Genomic DNA, 12,466 nt, shown 5'->3' with positions numbered 1-12,466 from the left:
CTAGTAAGATTCTGGTACACCACCACCCACCCAGCAGCGCACATAGTGAGCCATGTAGATTGCCTCAACGCCGCAAGAAATCCTTGGGAGATTTGTTCCAGCATGGATACAGGGTGAAGTCAGGACCCCACGCTCCAGACAAGGAGGAAGAAAATAGTTTTCGACACTCTCTGGCCACCTGCTGCAGGGTCAGCTTCTCCTGGGGTAAGGTCTTGCCCTAGCTGGGCTTTTTCTCACCAACAGAAATATCCAATACTCCCAGAGGATGTCCTGGGAAAGAGACATCGTAGCTCAGTGTTTGGTTTCCTTTTATTGGGATAATGTGTTCAGTAGCTTGGAATGTATCTACTTGTCTTACTCTTACCCCTTTCTTTTGTATACCCACCTGAATTCAGTTCTGTAAGTCAAGACAGGAGGCTAATTTTTCCTTTTCAGATGAAAGTAACCAGCCTCAAGAGCCAGAGAATAGAATTGAATTAGGTTAGTGAGGTCATGATCTGAGAAATGTTGGTGAAGTGTAGCAAATTGCTAGGTAGTCATTCGCTACCATGCTTTTATTTCCTGGTTAAGTAAGCATGGAGATTCCAAATGAACCATATGGTTCTTTGTGGGGAGATTCAGTGCTACTCTAATGCTTTAATGATACTGTGATATCATTCTTCTCTCAATCCTTATATTGGGCCAGGGAAGGAATAGGCCTGACAGTGACTATGGTATTTTTTTCCTTTTACATGGAAGAGGAGCAAGAGAGTTCTCAGAATAAATTTGAGCCTTAACTATATTTGTGAGACAATATGTTTTCCTCATTTGATCCTTGCATTAACCTGGGCACCAGCATTGTGACTAGATCTGTGATTTCACTGTCATAGGGAGTTCCCAGGTGATGAGAGCCCTTCTACTAGTGTTGGTCAGCCCCTTCTCTGCCATTTATAGTGCTAAAGAGATACCTAGAATGATGAGAGAGGTTAAGTGACAATCAATGTGTGGTATATTAATCTCATTTTGCAGGCAGGGAAGCTGAGAATGACTGAGTTTAAGTGTCCTCTCCATCCATGGTTACAATGATGGTAGATATGGAAGGTGGGATGAACTGGGCCTTTTTGACTTTAGGACTAGCACTGCTGTGTGACCCTGGGTGAGTCATTTAATGTTTCTCGGCCTTAATTTCCTCATCAGTAAAATGGGATAACAAACAGTACCTACCTCATAGAGTTGTCATGAGGATCAAACGAAATAATATGTAAGCATTTTGTAAACCTTGAAGTGCTATATAAATGCCAACTATATATTTTTATCATTTTTTTTCTCTCTTGTTTCTTTCTTCCTTTCTTCTTTCCTTCCTTTTTTCCTCCCTTCCTCTCTCCCTCCCTTTCTTTCCTCAATCTTTCTTTCTTTCTTTCTTTCTTTCTTTCTTTCTTTCTTTCTTTCTTCCTTCCTTTCTCTCTCTCTTTCTTCTTCCTCCTCATCCTCCTCCTCCTTCTCCTCCTCCTCCTCTTCTTGTTCTTGTTCTTCTTGTTCTTGTTCTTGTTCTTATTGTTCTTCTTGTTCTTGTTCTTCTTGTTCTTGTTCTTCTTGTTCTTGTTCTTGTTCTTCTTCTTCTTCTTCTTCTTCTTCTTCTTCTTCTTCTTCTTCTTTTTCTTCCTCTTCTTCTTCCTCTTCTTATTCTTGTTCTTCTCCTTCTCTTTCTTCTTCGCCATGCTGCATCAGCTAGTCAGATGACATCTCCATCATGCAATATGCTTTTTAAAAATAAATTTATTGATACTTTTTATTTTTATATCACTTACAGTTTCTAAAATATACCCCCTTCCTTCCTCTCCTGCAGCAAAGAATGAAAAAATGAGAGGGAACGATTTCAGGCAAAGCATCATGTTGGAAAAATCTGCCATTATCTTCAGTCTTCCAGACATATTCTGCCACTTCTATAAAGTATGGAGAGAGACACCTTCCCAGAGCTTATCTTTGGGAGCAGGCTTAGGTTGGACTTGATTACTGTGATTTCGCAGAATCCTGTTTTGATTAGATCCTTGTCCTTTCCCTTTACATTGCTTTGGTCGTTAGGTGACTTGTTTTTTGGACTAGTTCACTTAAGTTTTTGCATTCTGCCCTGGAATCATCATATTTTTAATTTCTTACAGTGCAGTAGTGAGCATCTTCTTTGTTTCTAGTTCTTTGCTAATAAAAAAAAGTGCTACTGTAAATATGTTGTTGCATATGGGGTGGGGCTGAGGTTTTCTTCTTATCTTTGACCTCTTTAGAGGAAATACCTCATAGTGGGATCCATGGGTTAATGGGTAGGGACATTTTAATCACTTTGCAAATTTTCTTCCAGAATGGTTAGACCAATTCAATACTTCACCAACAGTATGTTGGTGTGCCTGCCTTTCTGCAACCCCTCCAACATTATCAAGAACATTCTTACCTTCAATAGTAGACTCATTATTTTCTTTAGTTTAATTATGCATAGCATTCAGATAATAAATGCAGCACTTTTGTATGAGAAAGGCTTTCTAAATATGAATGTCCACTTAGATTGTCAATAACTTGGACCTCGGGACCACCTCAGGCCACTGGCCTGGCAGATGTTGCTGCTCCACATTCCTCAGTCACAGAATAGGTCTCCATGGCAACTGCTCATAGCCCTCTCTCCCCACACCCCACCAGTAGTTGCTGACCTGTAGCTAAGCTTCTGGCTTTACCAAAATGAGCCCTAGGAATTAGGGGTTATGAAATCTAGTCCTAAATCTGCCATCAATTTGCTTTTTGACCTCAAAAAAAGTACTTCCCTTCTCCTAACTTGTTTCATTTTTTAAATAAAAAGTCTTATTTTTTCTCTTACTGTGTTTTTACACTATTTTTAGTTTCTGAGTATATCCTTCCTTCGTGCTTCTGCCCAAGGATCCACTCTTTGTAACAAAAATTAAAATGGAAAGAGGGAAAAAAGCATTTTAACAAAACCAGCATATCAGTTGAGTCTGACAGTGTTTGCAATATTCCTCACTATAGTTTTCCATGTCTGTGAAGAAAAGAAGAAAGTGGATTTTTTCAACTCTCCCCCAGAGCTAAGCTGAAGCATTATAGTGACAGAGGGGTCAGCTCAGTTAGTTTTTTTTTTCTCATTTTCATTGTTGTAGTCATTGTGTACATTGTTGTACATGGTTACTCTGTTATCAGTTCATGTAAGTCTTCCTATGCTTCTCTGAATTCATCATAATCATCAGTTTTTAGGGCATAAAGTATTAATCTGTGGAGATGTGTTCCGTATCAACAAAATTGCAGATATTCTTTTCCTTTAAATCTCTTTTTCTGGGGGACTATTTCTATCTTCTGCTATTTATGCCCTTGGTCAAATTTTTCCAATTAACATTGGTCCACTTTCCCTTGAAAATATTTTGTGAATTTTAGGAATACACTAAACTAAGATTAGAGAAAAAGTAAATCTTTGCTCAAGCAAGCTTGTGCCTTTCTATTTCTGAATACATATCTTTAGAAGGTAACTGAAAGGAATAACTAGGGCCATTAAAAATTCATGATTCTGGCATGTAGTATTCCTTACTTCATATATCAGAAAGAAAATTTTGTATTAGACTTGTAAATGCATTGATATAGAGACCTATTAGTGCTGATGCAGGAGATTTTCTCTGTAGCTTGTGGTTGTGGAGAGTTGCCTGGGAAACTGGGAGGATAAGGAATTTTTGCAAGGTCATGAAACTAGTATGTGTCAAAAGTAGGATTCAAACCCAGGGCTTCCGAACTCTGCGGCCATTTCTCCATCCATTATTATAAATTAACTTTCACTGGAAAAAAATATATATATGTGTATATACCAAGAAAAAAGTTTCCCTTCAACTTAAAAAAAACTCCAAAACTTTTAATGGTTATTTTTCTATTATTATGATTATGATTATGATTATGATTATGATTATTATTACTAGTAATAAAATAATAAGAGCAAACATTTATATATATTTTGCTTTTATATCACCTACATTTCTTACTATATGCCTCTTCCCAACCTTTCGCAGAGGATCATCCCTAAAAAGAGTTTTTAAAACAGAGGAAGAAAGAAAAAAAGTTTCTACAAAACTAACTAAAATGAAAAAAGTGTGATGTTATATTCAGTAACACCCATGGCTCTCTATCTCTGCAAAGAAGCAAGTGGAGGTGTCTTATCCTATGGGGAAAAGCCTGGTCATTTTAGTCTTGTAGCATTCATTTTCAATTGATCAATTTTCATTATTGGGCATATTGTTATAAGTATTGGATATATTGGTTATTATACATAAGGCATATTTTATTTATTGTGTAAATTACCCCAATCTGGTACATCCTCCCCAATACTTACAGCCAGTTAATCTATCCCCAGTATAGGTGCCATCAATTACCTTTGTAAAGGCAACCTACTGAGAAGTTAAGAGCAAAACCCAAAACATATGAACTTCTGAAGCAATATACCAATATCATTCATAAACTTGGTCCTTGGGGAGAGTGGAATCACACTTAAAATGGCAACTTCCAACATTTCTCACACCAAGTTTCCTTCTGGGTGTGGTACAGCTGATGGACAAATCTTTCTCTTGTTCTGTAGCACACCTTGGCTTGGTCTGCCAGGCTGATTCACTTCAGTCCTTCTCTGGGTGGATCTCTTCTCAGGGAAGGCTCCCCTTGGGGCTTAGCTGTGGACCTGACTGGGATATTTCATTACTTTGAAGCTAACTAGGTTGTATTCTGTCCCATCCTATTTTGAATACCTAAGATTAGGAAAGAGCAGATACAATGAAACCTAGATACTATCCATTCATAGCTTCTTGGTGGTCCAGATTGGGGGATGAAGCTAGTGAAGCAGCATTTGTAGCTACCTCTAACACAACCTTTCTCTCCACCTGGAAGTTCACATCATTTCTTCCTCCGCAGTCAAAAGCCACCAGGGAGAGAGCATTCTCTCGGTTTGGACTTTATGCATACACCCTCAATCCTGACCCAATAGTCAATAAAGGGCTTTCCATCTTCATTCAATAAACTGATAAGAGGTAGTTACAGGATACCTAGGCATGCTCTAAAGAGCCGGGAAAGGACCTCCTCTATTACATATGCCCAGAAGCTGAATCATCAAAGCTCCCTCCATCAGTTAGATTTCAGCAGGCAGAGAATACTGCTTATGCTATGAAGACTGGGCCTTCACTATCTAGTTCCCTATTATATCTGCTTCTGTTTAATTCACTTTGTGCTACTTCATATAAGTCTTTTTATGATTTCCTATGTTCGTTCTGTACCACTCAGTAATATTCCATTATATCCATGTACCACAATTTGTCTAGCTATTTTCAATTGACGAATGTATGTTTTGTTTATAATTCCTTATGCCAGACAATAATAGGAGTTGCTTAATAAAAAGGCAAGATATCCACACATATTTTCCCTTCTCTTTCATTCCAAAACTCCTTGAAAAGCAGCCCCTAACTCTTGACTTTTGTTTCCTCTCCTTCTCAACCCTTTCCTAAGCTCTCACTCCTCCTTTGACTATTGTGAAACCACCCCCTCTACCTCTTTCAGCCCTCCTACCTCACTGACCACTCTGCAGTCCCCTTTGCTAGATCAATCTCCTGGCCCCTACTGATGAGTGTTTACCAAAACTGATCCTCCTTCTCTTTCCTCTGGCCACTCTCCATTTCTGAATTGTTCTTGTTACTTACCTCAACCTTTTAGAATTTCTCAGTTCCTTTGAGGCCTCAACTCATGTGCTCTTTTGGAAGCCTTTCCTTTTCTCCTTATTTTGAAATACTCTCTCTGTCTTTTTGCTCCTGAAATAATTATGCATATAGTTATCTATTTGCATGTTGTATCTTCCAATAGAATGCAATCTCTTTCTAAAGCATTGACGATTGAAGGGATCATAGATTGAGAGCTGGTCTTCTATTGGAGAGATGTCAAACTCACATCTGTGGGGAAAATAGCCTACAAACCCACTTTCTAATTGGGAAATGCTTATCAAAATAAATAAAAATATAATATGATGTAGATAATGCTCATTTGTGGTTTCCTAAGTCAATATATGGCTATTGTGGATCTCTTCCTATACGAGTTTGTCACCCCTTATCTAGTCCAACACTTTCATTTTTGCAGTTGAAAGAAATTAGATTTTACCCAAGGTTATACAGATAGTCAATGGTAAGGCTAGGATTTGAACCCAGGGTTTTCAGTCTGCCAATCCAGCAACCCTTCACCTTGGTCTTTGTAGATTTAGTAGATAATACAACATTTTGCATGTTTTAAAAAACAGACTTATAATTTCATATATGTAGGGAACTTCTGGTGAGGAATTTCTTCTACTAATGTGGATTACAACTTAAAGCCATAAAGGGTTTTCCAGGGCTACTTAGAGGTTGCACAACTTGCCCAGGGTCATATAATCAATATGTGTCAAAGGTCAGGCTTGAGGTATTCCTTGATTCCAAAGCTGATTTTCTGTCCACTATATCCCAATGCCTCTTGTATATATTAGGAGTTTAATAAGTGGTTTCTGGACTAGAAATTGCCAGATGATCTTGGGATGCACTTCTTTTCCCTGACCTTGAGTTTGTCTCTCACGGTTTTCATCTCTATTTCCTGCCCACAAGCAACTTCCTTGCCTCTTGTCCCAGGTGCAAAAATCACTAATTATGCCTCTGCTATTATACTTTCTTCGATATTCTAAGGAAAATATTATGTTTTTTCAAAGACAATAGAAATTTGCTAGCAAGAAGATGAAAAGGGAAAGAAACAAATTAATGTTTAAGTTAATGAGGTATCATCATCTCAGATTTTTGGGGAGACCAGAGGTGAAAAAGATGGGAAGAAATTCTGGAAAAGTAAATTTACCGTATGCAGTCAAGCACATTTAGTCAAGTCTAACAGAAATATTAATAAAATAATAATGATGTTAATAAACTCAGCAATCCAGCAAAACGAGAAGGACATAAGATCTCTTGATAATCTGCTCTTAGCACTGAGGTTGCTCTAAGCTGTCAGAATCCTCACTGTTGTTCCAGAGAGAAAATCCTCCCATATACCCAGGGTGACTAACTGGGGAAGAGTTCTTTGCAAGCAGCGTCAGATGTCTGAGGATGATTTGCTAGGCTAGGTTGGGCTGGGCTGGGCTCTCTCAGTCAGAGCTCCCTTTTCAAGGGCTGTGAAGCTTTCCCCTCAGTATCAGGACGTCTGTTGGTCAGGTATCTGGTCAATTTAATAACGTGAAGTTCAAGTCGGTCAGGACTCAAAATGAAGGAACGATTCAAAGGTATTGGATGGCTCACCCATGGCTTACTTCACATCCCATTGACCTTGGCAGCCATAAGTCATCTGGAACAGTGAGTACATTGTAAATGACCCCCTAAAAATAATGCAATTCCATTTCTTTCTTCCCAGGTTTGAGATTTCTGAGAGCTCTCAGGCTGATACAGTTTTCAGAAATTCTGCAGTTTCTGAATATCCTTAAAACAAGGTAAGCTGACTCATTGCTATGGGTCTGTCTCATTCCAGCACTTGTCATCTACTTGTAAATATCCAATTGGTGGTGGTTTATCAACTCCTAGAGCCCTTAATTTTGGTAACCTTACAGGTATACTATCTAGTGAGGAAGAGTCAGAGAAACTGAGATACTGGAAAGGATAGAGATAGTACAAGACAGGAAAGTTCAGGATTTGGGGTCTTTTCCTCAGTTGGAGCTTTCTGAGTAAAAGACAGAGGAATGTATGTATTTGAACATGGCTGTACCAAGTGAGTTATTTTTGTCTATTTTTCTTTTGAAAAATGTTTTTATTATTGCAATTTTTTTCTTTAAAAAAATTAAAACAACTTCACCAGCATATCCCCCTTACCTTTATTGAACTTTCCCATGTAACAGAACTGACAAAGACATCAAGTCTGAAAATATAAAGAATCATAGGATCAGATTCAGAGATGGAAAGAACCTTAGAAGCCATCTGGTCCATCCCTTTCTTTTTTCAGGTGAGGAAACAGAGGACCAGAGAGGTCAAGAGAATTATATAAGGTCATGCAGGTAGTAAATGTCAGAAGTGAGATTTTAATCTTGGTCTTTTGACTCTAAATCCAATGCTCTCTCACTTATACTACACTAGCTCCCAGACACAGAGATACAGATATATATTTGTTTATTTTTGAGACTGGATCTCCATATATCACTCAGACTGGAAGTATCTTTCTCTGTCACTTTGAAGTGGCCACTCACAGGCCAAACCCCAAATTGATCAGCATGGAAGTTTTAGCATGCTCAATTTTCTGATCTGGGCAGGTTTGGGCCTCCTTAGACATCTTGATAGTGCATTCCTCCTGAGAGGCTCACCTGATTCACTGCAAACGGCTGATCAGCGTTAGCCCTATGGCAGATCAGAACTCACAAACTCAAGGGATCAAACAACATCACCCTCCCCAGCTAAAGGCACTACACCCGTGCTCCTAGCTTCCAGTTACATTGTTTACCTGTAATCCCTTGCCAGTCTATTTCTTATTTTGGATAAAAAATATAGTTTATATAGAAATCCCATTTTTAAAAAGTCTTAATAGGAGATCCTGACTCAGAGCTCTGAAAAACACTCCTTTCCCTTGGACTTCCAAAAAAAAGTTGAAATTTCCTACTTTCCATTTTCCCAATATTGTTCATTGCCATTAATCTGAATTCAGTTGATGTTTAGCATCCTTGTTATTTCATTATAATAGTCAGTATATATACTATTCTCTCGGCAGTCAGTAGTTTTTCCATCAGTTGTATTATGTACCTTGGGATAGTACTCAGAAAATGAATATGATCATTTGCCACACTGTTTAGTTGTTTTCAGTCATGTCTGACTCTTCATGACCCCATTTAGGGTTTTCTTGGCCACTGGAGTGGTTTGCCGTTTCCTTTTCCAACTCATTAGACAGAAGAGGAAACTCAGGCAAACAGGGTGAAGTGACTTGTCCAGGGTCACATGGCTAATAAATGTCTGAGACCAGATTTGAACTCAGGAAGAGGAGTTTTTCTGACTCTAGGTGTGGCACTCTATCCACTGTACCACCCAGGTGATCACCATTATGAATGGGGGGAGCATTTCTATGCTTACAGATTAGGAAGTTCTTGCTGCCATGCTCTAAAACAACCCTGAATTAAAAATCAAACCTTATTCAAAAGAGAAGCAGCATCTTTTGGAAGGCAATCACAAACCTCCCCCTCTGCAAAAAAGAAAATTGTTTCATTTCAGAGGATATTTTTGATCTTCATTTTCCCCCCAGCAAGACCCTTGAAGTTTGTTTGTGAATTGCCTTTAGAGGAAAGATTAAAAGTAGATTGCTATTGTAAACCATGATATTTCCTGTAAGCCTTGCCTTGGAAAGACTTTCTCTGGTGGCTTATCAGTGGAAACAGAGCTACCCAGGTCCTGGAGAGTCTTGGAAAATGGAAAAAGCTGAGAAATTATAGGCCTAGGAAAACTTTATGACCCAAGATGTTTTTCAATCTGCCTTATGATACTTAACAAACAGAAGTCAGAGCAGATACTCACCAACTACAATCCTGATCCCCCGAGATAAAGAGTTTCCATAATTATTTCCTTCCCTTCCCCCCCTCTTCACATGTAGTACTACATTTCAACTCTACGAATCCCTGACAAATTCAGAATAGACAATGTCAGCTCTTAGTTATCTAGTTCCTGTGTTATCTGTGGGGAGCAGTGGGGGTTTTTTGTTTGTTTGTATTTTCCTTCATCTAGAGTGGATTATTTTGCTTTCCTTGTCTGGTCAGTGTTCATATGGACTATTTGTATCTGACTATAGTAGAGCCTTCTGAGCTCATATTGGTCCGATCAACCACAGTCAGACACACCATACTTTGACCCCAACGTAGTGATGCCATTTTGGTCCTCTTCAAGAAAAAAGAACAATGGCTACATAGGCTTCCTGCTTTTACAGACATAAAATACAATTTGTAAAGAAATCCCAGTATTTTTCATAAATATCTTAGTAGCCCCAGTGTCAAAGCCTTTGGAAGACACTCTTTTTCCTTTGGTTTCTGAAAAGAACACTAGGTTTCACTAAATCCCACCTACCAAGAAAATGATACTTTTTTACAATATGGTTTTCTCCATCCTGCGTGGAAAGTCAGAGACTGCTCTCCTGATGCAAAATTATTGGCTCCCTTATTTCAACAATGCTTAAGCCAAGTCAGGGAGAAGGATAATAAGATCATAGATTTAGGGCTGGAAGGGAACATGGATATCATCTAGTCTAACTCCTCATTTTACAGGTGAAAAAACTGAGGCCCAGAGAGGTTAACTCATGTGCTCAAAGTCAGGAAGCTTAGAAGTGGCATAGTCATGATTTGACCATAGCCTTATGACCCCAAATCCTCTTTCAACTACATCAACTACTCATTACCTAGCCCCAAAGATCACTAAACTAATGAACTTTAACAGTAGGCATATATGTAATCGACCACATAGTGGGCATCCATGCTGTTTGGTATCAATTCTCTTTAAGGTTATATTTCCCCAAAAGATCCTCTTTCTTGATTACATATTACTTTAGAGTATGTATGGTCATCTCTTTCCTACTGGGGTCACTGTAAGGTTTTCCGTTTTCATTGGTGCTCTTGTATGCTCATGGATACCCCTATCCAAGTGATTAACCCCCAGATCAGCCCTTCATTTAATTGAAAGAATCTTAGAGACTTCTAAGCAAATATTTGGCTGGTCATAGCCTTTCTCTCAATGTCACAATGAGCACTGACTCGTCTTTTCTGCTCATTCTCATCTACAGCTCCAAAAGGGGGCTAGATATTTAGAGTCTAGGAGATAGGAGACACAGTCAAACCAAGAAGCCAACAAAAGTTATCTTCTCTAATTCCAAAGGAAGTGGCTTTCATGAGAAGAAAGACATCTCAACGGTACAACTTAATGATTCTTAGACCTCAAAACAGGGAATAGAAGGGAACAAGCATTTAGTAAGTGCATACTATGTGCCAGGCACTGTGCCAAGCGCTTTTAAATGTTATCTTGTTGGATCCCTACAGCAACCCGGGAGGTAGGTGCCGTTATTATATCCATTTTGCAATTGAAGAAACTGAGGCAGAGGTTAGGTGACTTGTTCAGGATCACAGAGCTAGCTAGATTTGGACTCACATTTTCCTGATTCCTTTCCTATCCCCTGTTCCACCTTAACAAGGCAGCTGTAGATCTGTCCAGTAAATCCTACAAGGGCAGAAAAGGGAACAGCCTTAAATATCAGTAAGGGAGATGGAGGTCAGGCATCTAAAAGGATTTCCTGATGGTGTTGTACTAACTAGGAACTGTTTATTGGGTGAGGCTGTGGAAGGTGTTTCTTCAGACATTTTTGTTTCTTTGCTTCATTATCTCTATGGACACTGGTTCAAATGGTTATTTCACCAGAATTTCTCCAGTGGGAGGATCTTCTGTAATTGAACGTCATGTAGTTTGGCTGAAGTCATCGATGATGTGATTCATAATTTGAGAGTCATCTGTTTGTTTACAATATCTCAGTCATCCCGCTGATCCCACAGCTAGAAAGAACAGGGAAGAGAGGTAGACAGAGAGAGAGAGGGTGAAGGGGAATTTAGAGGACAGTAGGAAAGCAGCCAGAGTATATATAAAGAAACAGATCTCCTCTTTTCCATCAGCACCAGGCCTATGCACAATGCATCCATTGTGTGGGCAAGGTAACCTTTAAAGTCAGGTTGCTGGATTCTATATAACTGCACTGTGTAATGCCATCTGAGCTTTGCCCCATTGCCTGAATAAGTATGAATCTGCTCAGTAAGACCCAGGATTTTAGAAAATAATTATTCTAGAGCCAGAACTGAATCTGTTTCTCTAATTCAAAGGTTATAATGAAACAGTACAGTTAATCTGAATTATCTCCATGTGGATTATTGACTCAGGATATTGCCTGTGCTTTTTTTTTTTTCTTTTCCTGGCATTTTCTAGTACTCAGATGAAAATTAAAAAAAAAAAAACCTAAACTCTCCAACCCCCCCCCCCTCTGGCAGCCTGGAAATTTAAATTACCTTTAGGGACAAAGAAATGAGGAAAATGTGTTATTTTGTTCCTCACATGTAACTGAGAGACAGTATGGTGTGGTAGACAGTTGATCTCAGTCAGAAAAACCTGAGTTCAGGTCCTGATATTGACGGGGATTGACTTTGAGCAAATCAGTCTACCTCTCAATGTCCACAGTAACGTTTTTTTGAGTCAGTTGGTACTAAGTGACTTGTCCAGGGTCACACAGCTAGTGTCTGAGGTCAGATTTGAACTCAGCTCTTCCTGACTCCAGGGCCAGTGCTCTATCTCCTGCACCACCCAGTTGCAAAGAAATTGCTGATCTATATTGATAGGATTTTCTCACTAGGAATTCTTTAGGCCAGTGAAATCACAGGTCTCCAAAAATTATACTTAATTATATAATACTGGATAAAATGGGA

At 38.9% G+C, this 12,466-nt stretch overlaps 1 protein-coding gene across 6 annotated transcripts in view; it reads left to right on the top strand.

Annotated features, from left to right (window-relative positions):
- KCNMA1 (potassium calcium-activated channel subfamily M alpha 1) overlaps window positions 1–12,466 on the top strand; it is a 901,346-nt gene that overhangs the window by 602,954 nt on the left and 285,926 nt on the right. For all 6 annotated transcript variants that reach the window (XM_036736100.1, XM_036736099.1, XM_036736098.1 and 3 more), the window contains exon 6: window positions 7,405–7,480. In XM_036736100.1, coding sequence (XP_036591995.1) covers window positions 7,405–7,480 — 76 coding nt within the window. The remainder of the gene's footprint in view (window positions 1–7,404; window positions 7,481–12,466) is intronic.

The sequence above is a fragment of the Trichosurus vulpecula genome, chromosome 8 (assembly GCF_011100635.1).
Source record: "Trichosurus vulpecula isolate mTriVul1 chromosome 8, mTriVul1.pri, whole genome shotgun sequence".
NCBI classification, from domain to species: domain Eukaryota; kingdom Metazoa; phylum Chordata; class Mammalia; order Diprotodontia; family Phalangeridae; genus Trichosurus; species Trichosurus vulpecula.
This window is presented reverse-complemented; position numbering and strand designations above follow the sequence as displayed.